The sequence below is a fragment of the Trichosurus vulpecula genome, chromosome 1 (genome assembly GCF_011100635.1).
Source record: "Trichosurus vulpecula isolate mTriVul1 chromosome 1, mTriVul1.pri, whole genome shotgun sequence".
Taxonomy (NCBI): Eukaryota; Metazoa; Chordata; class Mammalia; order Diprotodontia; family Phalangeridae; genus Trichosurus; species Trichosurus vulpecula.
In genome coordinates, this window is record NC_050573.1 from 197,542,361 (window position 1) to 197,560,185 (window position 17,825).

The following is a 17,825-nucleotide window of genomic DNA, read 5'->3' on the forward strand; positions in this document are numbered from 1 at the left end:
TTAAATTGTGGAGGGCCATACATTCCAACCTAAAGAATTTTATTTTATCCTAAAAGCGAAACTACTATGTAGAAAATTACGATGAGCTTTTTTTAGCAAAAGAACGAGAAGTGGTAAGACCTATGCGTTAGAAAATTCATTTTGGCATTTTGTGAAGGATGGACTGGGTAGGGCAGGGGCAGGAAGCTATTTCAATAGTCGAGGTCAGGAGGTAACGAGGGACTGAAGTAGAGTGGCAACTATCCATGGGAGTAGAAAGGAGATAATGGATGGGAGAGACAATGTGGGAAGTAGAATAGATGGGTCTTGGCAACTGATTAAACATGGAGAATCATGGAGGTCATCTAGAGCAACTTCCATCTCAATGTAGGAGGATTTCCCTCAACATCCCCAAAAGGTCATACAACCTCGGCTTGAACAATTCTAGTGACAGGAAACTCATTACCTCACGAGGAGGGGGAGTGGGCCCCCTCAACAGGAAGCTCTGAATCCAAGTAGTCAGAATCTACAAAGATAAACATTAAGAATCTCTTCCCTGGAGACCTAAACAGAAGAGAGACAGGAAAAAGAGAGAAACGAGGAGGGAGCAGGAGGTCTGACACATTGGCTAAGTGTACATGTCCACTCGAGAAGGGTCACGGGGCAGCTAAGTGGTGCCGTGGGTAGAGTGCCAGCCCTGGAGTTGGAACGACCTGAGTTCATATTTGACCTGGGTGACCTTGGGCAAATCACTTAACCGTTCTCAGCCTCAGTTTACTCATCTGCAATAATAGCACCTCCCTCCCAGGTTTATTATGAGGATCAAATGAGATAATATACATACATACATACAGCACTTTGCAAACTTTAAAAGGTTATATAAATGCTAGCCATCATTATTGTTATATAGGCAGAAATCTGTCTTATCTAAACTTTGAATCTGCCTTCACATCTAGCTCAGTACTTTGCACACAGGACATGCTAATAACCATTTGTTAAATTCGGCCCACATTCCCCAGGAGACATGTTGGCATTTGGTGATCTCTTCTGCACTTTCACGTCTTTGACATCCACTGTAGTCCATGCCTTCCTGCTGATGGCACTCAGCCCTGAATCAGGCTAAAGATGCCCCTACCTGGAAGAATCTCAGTCACCTGGTTGGTGCTAGTAAAGAACAGCCTTCCCCTACAAACAGTTTACCAGTTCAGTGGAAATTATTCCCCAAAGGATACAGAGTTGATACAGTATCCTTATCTTTCCTCTCTCCTTCTCTGTTCCATTCTCCTCCAATACTGTGCTACACGCTGATAGGCCCTCCTCCCCAGGCATTCTGTGCTCTACTCAAAACGATCTGCTCTCTGCTCCTGGAATAATCCTCTGCTTGACTCACAGTGGTCCCTATGGCTAGAATGTCCTCTGAGACAAAGAGAAGTTCAGGGTACTATTAGAAAGTTCATTATTGGCTATTTAAGTCAATGTTAGCAGAAGAGATGATGTCTGGAAATCATTCCTGGAAAATATGGAATCCTCCAAATTTCCAGAAAGCAGGGTTATCTGGGATGGGGGAAGATATATTAATTTAAGGAAAAAGAAATTCCACTTGCTACGTGGAAGTCATTAGATCTGATTCATCTTCACAAGATATACAAAATGTAAATCATTGTATTGCCCATAACTTAATCTTTCAATGTTCTTCTCTCTCTCTCTCCCTCTCTCTGTCTCTGTCTCTCTCTGTCTCTCTGTCTCTCTCTCTCTCTCTCTGTCTCTCTCTCTCCCCTTCCCTCCCCACCCCCCCCCCAGACCTCCTTGAACAATTTGTGCAAGGGGAGGAAGCTCCCCTTTCCTGAGTTTCCTCCTCTTGGGAGGTAGAGAGGACAAGGAAGGAAGGCTTCAAATAAGAAACAAATCTAGCTGTGATCCTATCCATTAACCCCATCCCCCTGGCCTTAACACTTATATAAGTGACAGATAGCAAGGTACTATAATAATCATTCCTTTGCTTTAGTGAAACATTTTTCCTCTTTGGATACTACCTGGAAACCACTGTCAATCATTCACTACTTAAATGAATTTTTAGCAATTAAAAAAACCAAAATTACTTTTGTCACAGATCACTTTTTAAAAAAAAAATTCCATATGGTCAAATTATGAAGGGGCACAAATACATCAAATAAAACTTTTGTTTTCTTTTGAGAAAGGTTTTCAGCTGACTCAAATTTGTACTAGTATTGTCTAGATAAGGTTTCAATAAAGCTTAAGGTTTAAGAGTTGACATTTGAAGGTACAAGTGAAAATTTCACAACAGATAGCTAACATTTTAATGATAACATTTTAATGATAAAATAAAAATAAATAAATAACATAAAATATATAACATGATATATATAACAACAAAATAACATAAAATAAATAACATATGTAACAAAATAAATATATATATATATAACATAACAAAATAACATAAAATAAATAACATAAAAAATAAATTAAATAACATTTTATTTGTTGTTGTTATTCCATCATTTCAGTTCATGACCCCACTTAGGGGTTTTTTTTGTTTTGATTTTTGGGGGTTTTTTTTGTTTGCTTTTGACAAAGATACTAGACCTTCTCCAGATCATCTACAGATGAGAAAACTGTGGCAAATAGGGCTAAATGACTTGCCCAGGTTCACACAGGTAGTAAGTATCTGAGGCTGGATCTGAGCTCATGAAGATGAGTCTTCCTGACTCCAGGCCCAGCATTCTATCCACTACAACACTTAACTGCCCCCAGGTTTTCTATAGAAACATACTAAGATGGTCATATTTTTCACAAACACTAAAACCACAGCTAGGTGGTTCACACTAGCTGCGTGACCCTGGGCAAGTCACTTAACCTCTGTTTGCCTTAATTCATTGGAGAAGGAAATGGCAAACCACTGCAGTATCTTTGCCAAGAAAACCCCATATGGAGTCATGAAGAGCCGGACACAACTGAACAACAACAACAGAGCTTTGAAATATTTGAGCCAGAAAGAAACTTAATGATCATCTACAGCTCTTCTAGAATCCCTCATGACTACTTATGTCCATCAAAATAGAGAACATATATGGTGTTAGGTTGTAAAAACGTAATCCTAGGGATTGAGTGATGGGTCTGCTACTTATTACTCCTATGACCTCGAGTAAACTGCTGCACCTCTCTGAGACTGATGAAAGTGCTTTGAAAACCTTAAGATCATAAATCTCAAGTCTGAAGGGACTTAGAAATCATCTAATGGAGGCCTTTCATTTTATAGTTTAGAAAACTGAGGACAAAGTCACACCAGTGACTTTAACTAATGACTCAGGCAGGATTTGAACTGAGTTTCTGGCTCCAAATCCTATGTACTTTCCACTATATTATTCCCCTTCCACAAATGTAAGTCATTTTAGACTTGCTGTCCAGCACTACAGAAAGTATATGTCAGGATACACCAAAATGTAACCTCTCTTTTAAACTTTTCTTAAAACAAAAAAAATCATCCTGCTGTTTTATATGCTTTCATTTTCATTCCAAAAGATGTAAAGAGCTGAAACAAAAATACACATAAACTAATACCCACAACATTAGACTAGGAACATAGAGCTTGGTATTTTTTCTAGTGCTTATTTTTATGCTCCTTCTGCCTCTCTGTGCCTCAGTTTCCTCATCTGTAAAATTAAGATAAAATAGTAACACCAAATACCATGAGAGAATGAGTTCATTATCCCCAGTGTTAAAGTTACCCTTCCACTGGGCATTCAGGGAAGCACATTAAATTGTTTAGGCCACTAGGGTACCATTTATTTGCTGAGAGGTCCCTTGTCTACAAAAGCTCTCTCCAGCATCCTGGAGCTCTTTGTAAATACAAGGCAATATTGTAATGCATTTTTGGATTCAGATGGCATCTTTCTTTGATACACATTCAACTAGGCTCACACCATGTGAAAATTATTCTCCAGGAGTGAGTTAGGCACTTTCACATTCCTGGGGTCCCCACTGACTAAATGACTGCTCTACTGGGCTAAGTATGATCCTACTGACCTGAAACGGTTCATCCACTTCCCCCCAAATGGGCAATTTACAGCAATGAATCACCCATGCAACTAGACTGACCAACCCAAAAGCTTTTCAAAAAACCATAATCAGGAGTGATAAATGTCTAAACATTATTGCTCCAAAAGGATATAGATGCATCATAGAGTCTTTGTAGTGGTTTTATAAAGTAGTTTTGGGAGATAATTAAACTGAAAATGGGAAATAGTGCTTTAAAATAAAACCAAAGGCAGCCTCCTACCAGGGCTCTTCCATGAAGAGGCAGACTAAGATTTGCTGATTGAGGCATGTTATATCAAGGCTTTGTTGTTTGTAGCTACGTTTTAGGGGCCAGATGAATCTGCCTTGGCAGTGGATAGAGAATTAGAAAGATCTGGATTCTAGTGCTGCCTATGATACATGCTGGTTGTATGATTCAGGGCAAGTCAGTTAAAATCTCAGTGTTCTAGTCCTCTAGGTGCCAGTCTGTATCAGTAGAGAGCATCTTCTCATCTGGGAGTTCCCTATACCAAGGAAATAACAGGGTCCTATTCCCTATAATTGAAACCAAGTTAACAGTAAGCCATTTTATAATAGAATTTGATTACATTCATTCTAGAAATCTAATTTTTAAAAAGCCAATTCAGTATGATGTGGTAAACTCCTCTCCCACCCCCAACTTTCCAATGTTTAGATGTATCTAAGTGTATTGTCTAAGGGATAGGAAACCATAATTTTGGATTGTGCTTTAGCAACTTGAATGTCAGAAAATGAGTCACAGATGGGAGGACAAGGAAGGTAGGAAATGTGAAGAAGATGAGAAGGGACCGAAGGACTCCAATGTGTGGACCTGATTGGGAATTAAGGATAGAAAAAGGAAACGGTTTAGAGAAAGCAAGGATTAAAAATCAGGATAATGTTGACCAGGGTAAAAGAGATACAATAAGTAGCAAAAAATAAAAAGACTACACTAGCTGACCTAAAACAAGTGGCTAACAATTGAATAAAGGTAACTGTGTACCTATAATTTATCTGAAATGGTGTCTATAATCATTACTCTCGAGATAGGACACTACAGATCCACACTGTAGATAGATGGATAGATGGATAGATGGATGGATGGATGGATGGATGGATGGATGGATGGATGGATGGATGGATGGATGGATAGTTGGATAGATGGATAGATGGATGGATGGATGGATGGATGGATGGATGGATGGATGGATGGATGGATAGATGGATGGATGGATGGATGGATGGATGGATGGATGGATGGATGGATGGATGGAAAGAGAGAGAGAGATGGATGGAGACAGACAGATAGATAGATGATAGACAGATAGATAGAGTATCAGTATAAATGAATGAATGAATACCTCCTATTTCTATAGAATCTCAACATTTATAAAGTGCCTTCCTCACAATGAACCTGTGCACTAGGCAGTGAAAACATTATTATTCCTATTTTACAGATGGGGAAACTGAGGTTTAAAGAAGACTTCAAAAAGATTAAGTGACTTTAACCTTCAAAAAGTTTAAGTGTTCAGGACGCTCAATGATTGACCAAGTTGTGGCGGATGAAAGATTTCTCAGGAAAAAGGACACAGGAAGGAAATAAAAGAGAAAGGATTCCGTTTTAATCTTGTAAGATTTGATGGAAATGCTCCTGAGCCAGTGAGTAATGAGAGCAAACAATGACCTGTGGCAAAGTGCCATGGAGCACCTTCCTCAGCCTTTAGATATTTGAAGAAGTGTTTTCTATTTCATGTCTTGTTCATTTTTGTAAGCTTGTTGATGGTGCTAACTTGCATTTTTTAAAAAAAGCAGTCAGCTCCAAAAAGAGGATTTTCAAAGAAAATAATAGCTTACAATATAGTATTCTATGTTCATAAAGTACCATTTATGCATTTTGTCCTCACAACAACACAGTTGAGTGCCTATTACAATGTTATTATCCATTGGAGCATAAATTTCTCAAGGGCAAGGACTATTTTGCCTCTTTTTGTATCTCCAGCACTTCACACAATGCCTGGCACACAGTAGGTGCTTAAAAAATGGTTACTAATTGATTGATCTTCATTTTAAACCTCATGAAACCGAGTCTTATAGAGGTTCAATAACTCATCTAAGATAAAGTAGTAGCCATATCTCAAACCCAGGTTCTAATGACTCCACATCCTGTTTTCCTTCTATGCTCCATACGTGTTGATGGATCTAACTGGTAAGAGATTTCAAAAGTATTTCCAAGATCAGAGTTTGAAATTCCTCTAATAGAAGAAGCTTGTTGTTCAGTCATTTCAGTCGTGTCCAACTCTTCGTGACCCCATTTGGGTTTTTCTTGGCAAAGATACTGGAGTGGTTTGCCATTTCCTTCTCCAGCTCATTTGATAGATGATAAACTGAGGCAAACAGGCTGAAGTGACTTGCCCAGGATCGCCCAGCCCAGCTAATAAGTGTCTGAGGCCAGATTTGAACTCATGAAGATGAGTCTTCCTGATTCCAAGCCCAGTGATCTATCCATTGTGCTACCCAGCTGCCCCTAAAAGAAACTTAACAGGGAACTTTTATTTCATACCCACAATATGGAGCCATGATAGAATTTGTGAAGGGCCAAGGCCACATCTTGCTGGACATTTACTGAACAAAGGTACTTATTAACAATGTCTTCGTATCATATTATCATGATTATTTTTGTGATATTTATATGGGTCAGCATATATAATAGATAATAAGTCAAAATTTAATAATAATAATAAGCCAAAATTCTAATGTATGTAGTTATAAACACTGACCCTGAATTACCATGAAATACAAACACTCTCCCCAGGAAAACAGAAGTACTTGCTCTCCCATTTCTTCTTTTCACAACTAAGAATAGCCCTTCACACAAAACAAGCCTTTTAAGACAGAGAAGTATAAATTTCCTACCACACGTCATGGGTGGTGACATATTCAAGGTAAAACAGAGGATCCTCTATTTTCTCGATCTTTTTGCACTCTTAAAACTGTTGAAATCTCATTTTAAGTGGCTGGGTTTTCTGAAGTCTGTTATCTTTATTCACAAAACATTTTCCACCAAATATCTACTGAAATTTCTATAAAATTGAGAGACCTCTGGAAAGTTAGTTGATGCTACACATGCCTAGACAGCTACCTGGAAGCCCAAGAACATGAACTGCCATGATCCTATATATGGTTCTTTGGAGTCTCAGCTCAGGAGACTGGCTTTAAAATGGCACAGTGGACAGAGCACTGGGCCTGGAATTAGGAAGACCTGAGTTCAAATTTGACCTCAGATACTTCTGGCCTCGCTGTATGGCCCTGAGCAACAATTTTTTTTTACATCTCAGCTAAACATCTAATTCACTTGGGCTCTAAACAATGAAGGATTTTTTTTGCTAAAGCACACACCACAGAGGTGAATTCAGATACCTTGGAGAAAAACCAAAAATAATCACTACTGTCACGTCATGTCTTGACCACATCTGATCCTTATACTCCCCACCCACATCTCCTTCCTTCACTAAGAAGTTCCAAGAGAATTGTCAATACTCTCAAAGGGAGTTGATTGCCTGAAGGGGTCTCACAAGCATGACTTATATCCATAGGCATCCACTTCAAATACATATTGTCTATATGCACCCCCATTGTCTCCCTATAGCTCACACTGATGTCAGCAGGGATTCTATGGACAGAGTAGAGGGCCAAAAGGAGCCTCCAGGATACAGACAAATGCAACCCTGATGAATTCCAATAGGAGAAAATTTATCTCACCACAGGCAATCAAGTGGACATTGATTTATTTTGTATTAACTTGTAAAGCCAAGAATGCTCATGAAAATAAGATTCCCCTGCCCATGTGCCTGTCTTCACAGGCAGTTTCCATTAATGCTAAAGTGAGCAGCATACAGCCTATATGCATAGCAAGGCACATAGCCAAGTGTATCTGGTTTGTGATTTCTGTTTTTTGTCACAGAAGAAGCAGTAAGTCACTTGAAAATCATAATCATGAAAGGAAAGTCGATGGTGGTGCTCTAAACACACACACACTATAAGGCAATGAAATACTTACTGCAATGTAGTCATTAAGCAAGACTTGCTATGGTTATTAATTTGAGTGGGATACATTTGTACCATTAAAAAAACACACAGAAAAAATAAATGCAACTTTGAATGTCAAGACAGTTTTACTCTCTAATATAATCATAAAACTATAGTTTTACATTTATAATTACAGGGAATTTCATACGTATTCCTCCATTCAATTTTCAAAACAGCCCTGTGAACTAGGTCAAACACACAGTATTGTGCCCATTTCCCAGCACTTGTTTCACTCGCTATAGAACATTGGCATCAACAGTAGTGCTAAGTGTAATCTTCCCTTTAAAGGAGAAGAAGGCATCGATCAACATTAGCAGTCAAGGAGCTGAGATCAGAGTCGCCTATTAGGTGGAATATTTTAGCGGTGAAGGACAATAATATCTAATGATGATACAAGACTTTGTATCAATGAAATAATTTTATCTTCACAGTAACTTTGTAAGGTAGGAGCTATTATTCCTGTTTTACAGATGAGGAAACTGAGGCTGAGAGGGTTCAAGTGATTTGCTGAAGGCTACACAGATAATAAGGGCAGCTAGATAACTCAGTGGATAGAGCACTGGGCTTAGAATAAGGAAGACTCATCTGTTATGAGTTCAAATCCAGCGTAAGACACTTACTAGCTGTGTGATCCTGGGCAAGTCACTTAACTCTTTCTCAGTTCCTCATCTGAAAAAAATGGCAAACCACTCCAAAATTGAGTCATGAAGAATAGGACACTACTTAACAACAGCAACACCACAGATAATAAATGTCTGAGATAGGATTCAAACTTGGGTCATCCTGATTCCCAGGCTAGCACTCTATCCATAGCACCACCTACTTTCCATAAACTGAACTGAAGGGAGACAAGTTTTAAGATAATTACAATTGTGGAAGCAGGAGGTAATTAGATCCTGAATTAAGGAAATGAGACAAGTATATATTTATGCTTGCATTTTATTTTGAATTTCCTTCAGAACAAGAACCAATCATAATTCTTTTTCAGGTAACCCACAGCACCTAGATACAGACTTGTACATAAGTATATTAAAAATGTGTTGCATGAATGAATACCAACATCCAAGAACAGAAAAACCCACCTCCACCTGCCCCAAGCCCATGTCTTGTCCTAGAACAACCAACAGCAAAAGGAGAAGTAGGCAGGATGATAAAGGACAGGCAGTATGGCATTTAAAATGTGCCAGGCACAACATACATAGAGATAATCAAAAATTAATGGTGCCTTTCTTACATAATAATTATCATCGAAGAGACAGGAATAAATGTATACTCGCAGGTATAGCTGAGAGAGAAGCCCCTACAAAAAGAATACAATTGCAAAAAACTGACCCATTTATATTGGGGGCTTATCTTGCAGGTATTCAAAGAAATCCTCTAACCCAATGGTATTTGAAGTTACTTGATTCTGAAGCCACATTTTTATCACCATTAACCAAAAGAGCCACAAGTAAAATATAATATGCTAATACTGAAATTAGAAGTCTTGAAACACACCAGATTGTGAATCAAAGACACACTCTATCTGTTAATGGGTTTTTAAAAAATCAAAAAGAGAAAAAATCTGGAAAACATATTACTTTCTTGCATTACTGCAACCCAAAAATTATTTTTAAAATTACATTTAAAGTTACTAACTTGGTCACAGAAAAACACGTAAATTAGAGTTTGCTAAGCACACAACATATCTTCAGTACTAGTAAGATATTGCCTAAACATTAAATGTACAGATCTGAAGGCGAGTTTCAATTCTGCTACTATCAAATGACTTTGGACACGTCCCTGAATTCTTCTAGACCTGTTTCCTCAGTCATATAATAAAGGTCTAGACACCTCTGGAGCAGGGATTCTTAATCTTTTCAGAAAATGTTTTTAAAAGCACAAAATAAAATACATAGGATTACAAAGGACACTAATTATGTTGAAACATAATTATCAAAATATATTTTCAAAAAAGGTCAGAGACCCTGGGTTAAGAGCTGCTGCTCTAAAGTTACCTGCACTTCTGGAGAGGCAGAAAGCTGTAGCTGAAAAACATCTTGACTGAAGTCAAGAGAACTAGGTTCAAATCCTGCCACTGATATCTACTAGCTGTGTGAGCAAATCATGTCACATGGCCTCTTTCAAATTCAGTTTCCCCATTTATAAATTGGGCACACAATTCCTATACTACCTACCTCTCCATGTTATTGAGAGAAAAGGGTTTGGTAAATTTCAAAGCATTGTAGAAACGTGAGCTGTATCATTATATAAAAGTGAATTTCACTATTATAGAATTTTAGTTATTACAATTTTGCTTTTCCTCCTGCAATTTTAAATACTCGGTACCACTATTGTGTAAACATTGGTTATACTTGAATCTCTAAACATATGATAAAAAAATTACGTGCCAAATATGCATACAATTATAGATCTATGGAGCCCCCTAAGCTGAGGAGTATGTGGAGACAAGACTGGTTTGTTTCCTTTTCAAAATGAATGTTTTGCATGATGTTTCTGAGTCATCCGTCTCTGGGGTGCTTCCAAAGTTCATTCATGTACGAAACAGCTGCAATTAAGCAGCCAGCACTGATTGGAGGCTTGGTTTTTGTTATTTATTTCTCAATAATGTACATTAATTTCTTTAAAAATAAATAAATTAAAAACTACATTTCTTTCAGCACCTAAACACCAAAGGCACTTGATAATCATTTATTGTATTGAATACCTAATAAATGTTAAATTATGAAACATAAAAAGAAGAAAAGCATAATTTTTATAGTTTCTCTTTATAATTTTTTTAAAAAGATGAATGGTCTGAGCAGAGTAGAAAGTTAAGAATCCTTGCATTTAGCCAGAGCTCTGCTGAATTATGGGGGGGAGGGTAGGTACTTCTTGGAGATATCTACTCTTTCTGTGTCAGTTTCTTAATCCATAAAAATTAAAAGATAATATGGATTAATGATTAAAAATTGCTTTTAAATTTGAAGCAAAATCAGATGGCATGTCTTTATTATCTTTATGATGAAATATAAACTCTTCTTTTGGGGTATTTTAAAAGTCCTTCATGATATGACCTGCATCTACCTTACAGGCTGATTTCAAATGATAGCCCCTAGCAAAATTTGTGATCCAGACAAACTGACCAACTGGTTACAGAATGTATACCACACCTTAGCATGGAAGAGTAGAAAGAGTCCTGGCTCTTGGTTCAATAGATCTGGACTCAAATCTTGTCTGTGATGCTTCCTTACTATCTGTGTGAGGTTAGGCGAATCACCTAAACTGCCTAAGCCTCAGTTTCTACATCTGTAAAATCATAGACAGTGAACTAGATGGCTTCTGAGATCCTTTCTAGCTTTCAATCTATAATCCTATGGTGTGACCTCATACTTGTATGCCTTTCTTTTGACCAACTATTTGCACTGTTGTTCCCCATACCTGGACTATTCTTTCTTCTTACTCCTATTTCTTGGTAATCTTTAGTTAAGTGGCACAATGGATAGAGTGCTGGGCTAGGAGTCAGGAAGACTCAATTTCAATTCCAACCTTGGACATTTCATTAGCTGAGTAACCCCAGGCAAGTCACTTAATTTCTGACTGCCTCAGTTTCCTCATCTGTAAACTGGGGCTAATAATACTACTACCCAACCCTACTCCCCCACCCAAATTACTTTGAGTTTGCTTTGAATATGTATATATTTTTATGTATTTAACTGTGTATGTGTGGTTCCCCACTTGTCACAGAATATAAGATTGAGGGCAGGTATTCTTTTGTTTTTGCTTCAAATCTCCAGTTCTAAGAACAATATCTGACACACAGAAGGTACTAAATGCTTGTTGGACTGAGTTGAATTGTTAGAATCAATATGGTTTACTTTTCATTTTAAAAAAAAGTTACACAAAGTCCTTTTGATTTTATGGAGGCGTTATTTAAAAGAGGAGAGAGGGACAAAATAGCAGGAAAGAAAAAAAATCCAAATATGTTATGGCAAATTTCTCATCCAAAGAATGTTGGGATAATTAAAAATACAACCGTTTCAGTTGCGTAGTTAGTGATCCTACTGACGTCCATCTGCAATTGCCCTGCAGTTTTTCATGTATGTTAACAGAGAGATATTCTTTGTGGAAGGAAGTTTGGTCAGTATCTCTGACTGGTGAAATAACTTAGCATCTCCTTTCTACAGTAGCTTCCAGCTGCCCTAGAGCACCAGTTAATGAGATCACATGGAAACATATTGCAAAGGACCAGGAAACATATTTTGATGTAGGACCAAAACAGTGGAAAAATGTTAACTTTGTAATCCCCTGAGGATAGTTTTGTACATTTCATATGTTTTTGTATGTTTGTATTAGCGAATAGGAATGCTGTGTGCATAATATCTACCAAGAGGCTTTCTGTAACCAAAAGATAAAGAAAACATAATAATTTGACTGACACGAATACCAATTGAAATTTCTAAAGGCAAAAAACCCAACAATCACTCCCATGCCTTTACAATAATTAGTGCCATGTAGCACCATGTAATGGATTAAAACTATAAAATAAACTGAAGGTAGATAACAGATTGACAGAAGTCCCCAAAGAATGTATAGGTTGCTCAACAAATTGAGAGAGAAATTCAGGAAAGGCTATTGTGTATGTGTGTGTGAGCATGTGTGTATATATGTGTTCATATATGTATGTTAAACTCAAGAGAACCTCTATTTTATACTACTACTGATACGACTGTTGTAAAACAATATTTTTTTAATTCCTACTGAATTAATAATTAATTACCATTAATTAATTCCTACTTAATTCCTATGATTTCTTTTTTAAAACATCCTGATGTGAATATCTTCATTCAATGATTTTAATCTTACATATGTTTCCATAGGCTTGTTTTTAGCAGCTTAATGAGGTGTAGAAAGAGGTATGGATTATATTTCTTTGGACTACAATGCTTGTAAAAAATTGCTTATTATACAAGTGGCAATATACCTATAATTAAATCAATTTAAAACATTTATTATTTTGTTATATTTATATAATTCACGTGGCCTCTTTAAGAGGATTCACTTAAAATTCTGTTATTATTGTTTATTTTATATATGAGAGCTGACTAGTCATTAAATTTATTTTAAAAGTTGTCAATAGGAGAACAAAATAATTCTATGCTTATAGTCTAAACCAGCCTCTGAGCAACAATCCTAGTTCTGGTAATAATTTTAAAGATTGTCCTTCTATACTCAGGTGGTTGTTGAAGCTGAAGTTTTTCATAGAACTTTAGAAACTATCTCATGAGACTCAAGAAAAAAACCTATTGTATTTCTTGTTTTTTTTCTAAATTTGATTGACTAGTAGTATCTTCCATGTGCTCTTTTGGGAGCAACAAAGAAAAATCACTCTGCCTCTTGCATTGTTTCTTTAAAAACAAACATAGATTCTTAAATGGGTTCACTGGTAAGATGACACTGAACTCTCTACTTACAGTCTTAATCCTAGAATACCATATAGCTCTTTAATTATATAAAAGCCAGGATCAGAGAGCATAGTATTTTTAAATAAAGAGTAAAATTATAAAACCTATTTTAAGAATGACAAACTATTCTACTACAACAGAAAAACTCAGTATTTCCCCAATCCAAAGATGCCCTGCTACTATTATTTTTTATTTTCTTATCCTTCTGCCCTGTCTCTCTTCTTCATCATCCCTCCTCCTATACTTTACACTTCTCCCTCCCTGAATGTTTGGGCGGGAGGTAAGATTGGGGTGGAGAATGCCATAAAGACAAAGGGAAAAGAAAAAAAGAAAGTTAAATGACTAATGATGCTACATCAGGTACCATGCAGTTGTTTCTGTACACAAAATTAAAAGACTTGGATTGGAAGCACTTTGCAAGAGATCTTTAGTGGGCCACCTGTTGGGGAAGCAGTTGTTTAGTTAAAAATGAAAATGCAGGACTAATTAAGTGAACTGGTGTGGCAGCAGTAGACTGCACTGTTAAAAACACCAAGTTCAGAATACATTTGTGTTTCCTGTCACCAGCCTGCCAGAGACCAAGCGCTCTGTCTCAAGGGAAGAAAATGCTGTGTTGTTTTTAAAACACCAATATGGCTGGTTGTCAAGAGTCGCCTTTTTTCTGCTCCATGTGAATTTCTCAACTTGGGTCACATCTGCACCCAGATGCAATGAAAGTAGTAAGATGCAGAAATTAGGACAAGAAGAAGTGGAATGAATAGTCAAGAAATATGAAGAGTTTAGGCATCTTTTCATTTTGTTTTTTTAATGTATTTGCACAAAAATCATACTAAATCTTACCTCATATATGAAGTGGGAGACAGAGGCTTTGGTTTGGCCCACTGGTATGGATGTTGTGGCACCGAAAGGTACTGATCACAGAAGTTTCCTTTCCTGATATGCTGGAAGCTTGAAAACTCTTCAGGTGATAAATCAGAAGTGGGTGATATGGTCCCATGCTCCTCACCAGCTGGCTCTATCTTGAGAGTCATGGAAGGAGTATGCTCTAGGGCAGTTTTCCTGGACTTCATAGGAATTCCATCATTCATATCTATTGTGCTGTCTGTGGTAAGGGCATTAATAGCGGCCACAATGGCAGAACTGGTATATTGGTTAGTGTTTCCCAGCCATGTCTCATCTGTCACACTAACTCGAGGGGAATTCTGGGGAGATGGTGTTGGTGAATGATGTGGTGAATAAGATGTCTGCCTCCCATTTAGGTTATATTTTCTCTTGTTGCAAGGAGAAGATGGCCTGGAGTTACGGGTACCAAGCCAGTTTTCCTCTGTAATACTTGTTCTTGGGGATGTAGATGGAGAATGCCTAGGAGAATTCAGCAAGTTGCAGGCCACCATACCCCGTGGAAATCCTTCCTCTGGGTCAGTGGTCTTGGGAGAGACACAAGGAGACTGCCATGGTGATGTCTGAGGAGATGTATATGGATAAGAGTAATTGGATTCGTATGATGATGCTTCAGAATTACAGCTTCGGGAAGATAAGCTACTAGCTGGACTCAGGCAAGATGGATCTCTATAAGCTTCAATGTTTGGTAGGTTCAAGGTGGCCGTAGAAGGAGATCGTTTAGAGTTTGGTATCGTTTCTTCAACATCAGCATCATGAAAAAACTGGTTGTTGTTATGATGAAGTCCCAAATAAGAAGTTATCTCAATCCGAGGACTCTCTAGAGCTGGGGCTCCATTAGGTCTGATGTTTGAGGAAAGATAATATCCCGAGGTCCCACTGTCAATACTGCCTCCATATCCAGAGGGATGGTTTGTTGATGGTACAACTGAAATGACTGGATTGGATGTCTGAAGATCATGACATGGGGTTGACAATGAGGGATGGGCCACATTGAGAGGCAAACCAGTATTGATATTTGAAGATGTGTAATTATAGTGTTCTGGAAGAAAAAACAAATCAAAAGAATGGCATGAGTTGTTCATCTGGCAAATGTGAAACCATTGGCTTAATGAATTCTATGAAATTGTGAAGCTATTATCACCAAGAAACACTAGGATAAGGGCACATATAAGCCAGGATTCAGAACAAGGGGTTTAGGCATTTACACTTTCTGTATTTTGAAAAGCTAAGTATCATCCTGTTAGATCCTAGTTAGGTCTTCCTGTCTCCAAACTCAGCACTATATCCACTATGCCACACACAATCTGTTTAGTTGCAGCCCTGAGTATGGAACTAGTAATCCCACCTTGCACCACTAAAACAGAAGAGTGGGCTCTCCCCATATTTCCCTTTGGAAAAAGTGCAGTGTAATAGTAAACCAACAGACATTCCAAACTGGTGTCAAATTATTCTATTTAAAAACATTATTCTAAGAGGGGGTCTACACACTTCACTAGATTGTCAAAGAGATGCAGGTTAAGAACCCGTGCTGGAATATTGATGCCAATCTGTTCATTTTATAGATGAAGTCATTGAAGTCCAGAGAGGCAGCAAGGTATGATGGAAAGCTCATTGGATTTTAAACCAGAAAATCTAGATGCAAAAATCTTGCTGTTTACTACCTGCAGGAGCTTGGTTGTCACTTGTCCTAGATAATCTACAAAGTCCCCACCAACTCAAAATCTTATGATGAAATTAAGTAACTTGCCCAAGACCACAGTTAGTGAGACTCACGTTCTCACTTCCCTGTACAAATTTTCTTCCTACTACACCACATTAAAATATATCTCAAGTCTCTGTTTTCAATACATTGATTGAAGGTTCTAAACAAAGCATATAAAATACGACATATAGGGCCGCCAAATTGTGTGCCTATTTTTGTTGAATTATAAAAATAAAAATAAAAAATACAAGAAACATGAAATCTACTTTAAGAAAATAAGGGGAAATTCTGTTCCTTACTTATAATCTATTAAAAAATTAAAATCAAGAAGTTATGGTGTTCCAAATGACAGTAAATTCATGTATGGAAATCTACTATGACATATGTTGCTTCTTCATGAATGCTAGACTAATCCGAATACAATAAGAATTCTACAAACTAAGGGTCTATAGTTCAAAGCAATATAGTCACAAACCAATTAATAGAGTCATATAGCTAGTAAGTATTTGAGGCAGAATTTAAACCCAGGTCTTCCTCAACTGGGAGGGAGAGTGAGGAAGGTGGGAAGGGTGGTTATAAACAAAGTAGTTAGTATATAAAAATGACTTAATTGATAATATAATTCCACTTAATAGGTACCAAAGCGTGGTAGACAGTGCACTGGATCTAAAGATTAGAAGACTTGGGTTAAAATACTGTCTCAGAAATTTGTTGTGACCCTAGACAAATCATGTAACTTCTCCAAGAATCTATAAAACGGGAATATTATTATCCTCTTCATCATCATCACCACCATTTAGCTATTTCACAGTGTTGTTGTGAGTCTCAAATGAAATAATATCTATAAAGCATTATACAAATCTAGAAGCACTACATAAATATGGACTATCAATCAGGCAGCGATAACATTATTTTGAACTACAGATCTCTGTCATTATTAAGAGCTTATAGAGTTTTCTCAATTGTATTTTTTTTTGCCAATTCTTACTCCATTTTGCCTTCCCAGAGTTCCTTCCTCCCCATTTCTTGGCCCTCCTCACCATCCTGCTCCCAAACCCTGTCACAGTGGTTCTTACAGAAAGTCATCATCCTAACCATCAAACATTTAGTCACAATGTTCTAGGGACCCGCCACCATTCCACTGCTCTCATTTATATAACAATATGTCTATACAGAGCTGTTTTTCTTGAATGTAACTATCTTATTCAAAGTCCAAGGAAGCTATGCCTGCAGAACAATTATGAAGGCTGATATAAGTCAAGATGACTCAAAAAGGATATAGTAAAAATTACCATAATCACAATAACATCTGACTTACTTATCCCTATATTTGCTCAACAAATACTGCCTACTTTGTGCCCAGCTTCACATCTACAGTGCTAAGACTTGTGGATTTACACAAGCCTTGTGAGCTGCAGCCCTTAAGGAGCTTCTAATAATATGAGCAAATTATATGAACCTTTAGATTGTGAGCACCTTGAGGGCAGGGACTATCTTTTGTCTGTCTTTGCATCCTCAACAGTTAGCATAGTACCTGGCACATAGTAAACACTTAATAAATGTTTATTCACAGACTGACACAACTGATAAAAATCCAAGAAACTTTTTAACAGTTTTCAAACTTGTTTATGTCATGGAGACATTTTTATATTTTT

The 17,825-nt window shown here is 37.3% G+C and overlaps 1 protein-coding gene across 4 annotated transcripts in view; it reads right to left on the reverse strand.

The window, feature by feature from the left end:
• NFATC1 (nuclear factor of activated T cells 1) overlaps positions 1-17,825 on the reverse strand; it is a 209,118-nt gene that overhangs the window by 162,958 nt on the left and 28,335 nt on the right. For all 4 annotated transcript variants that reach the window (XM_036762437.1, XM_036762425.1, XM_036762433.1 and 1 more), the window contains exon 2: positions 14,406-15,507. In XM_036762437.1, coding sequence (XP_036618332.1) covers positions 14,406-15,507 — 1,102 coding nt within the window. The remainder of the gene's footprint in view (positions 1-14,405; positions 15,508-17,825) is intronic.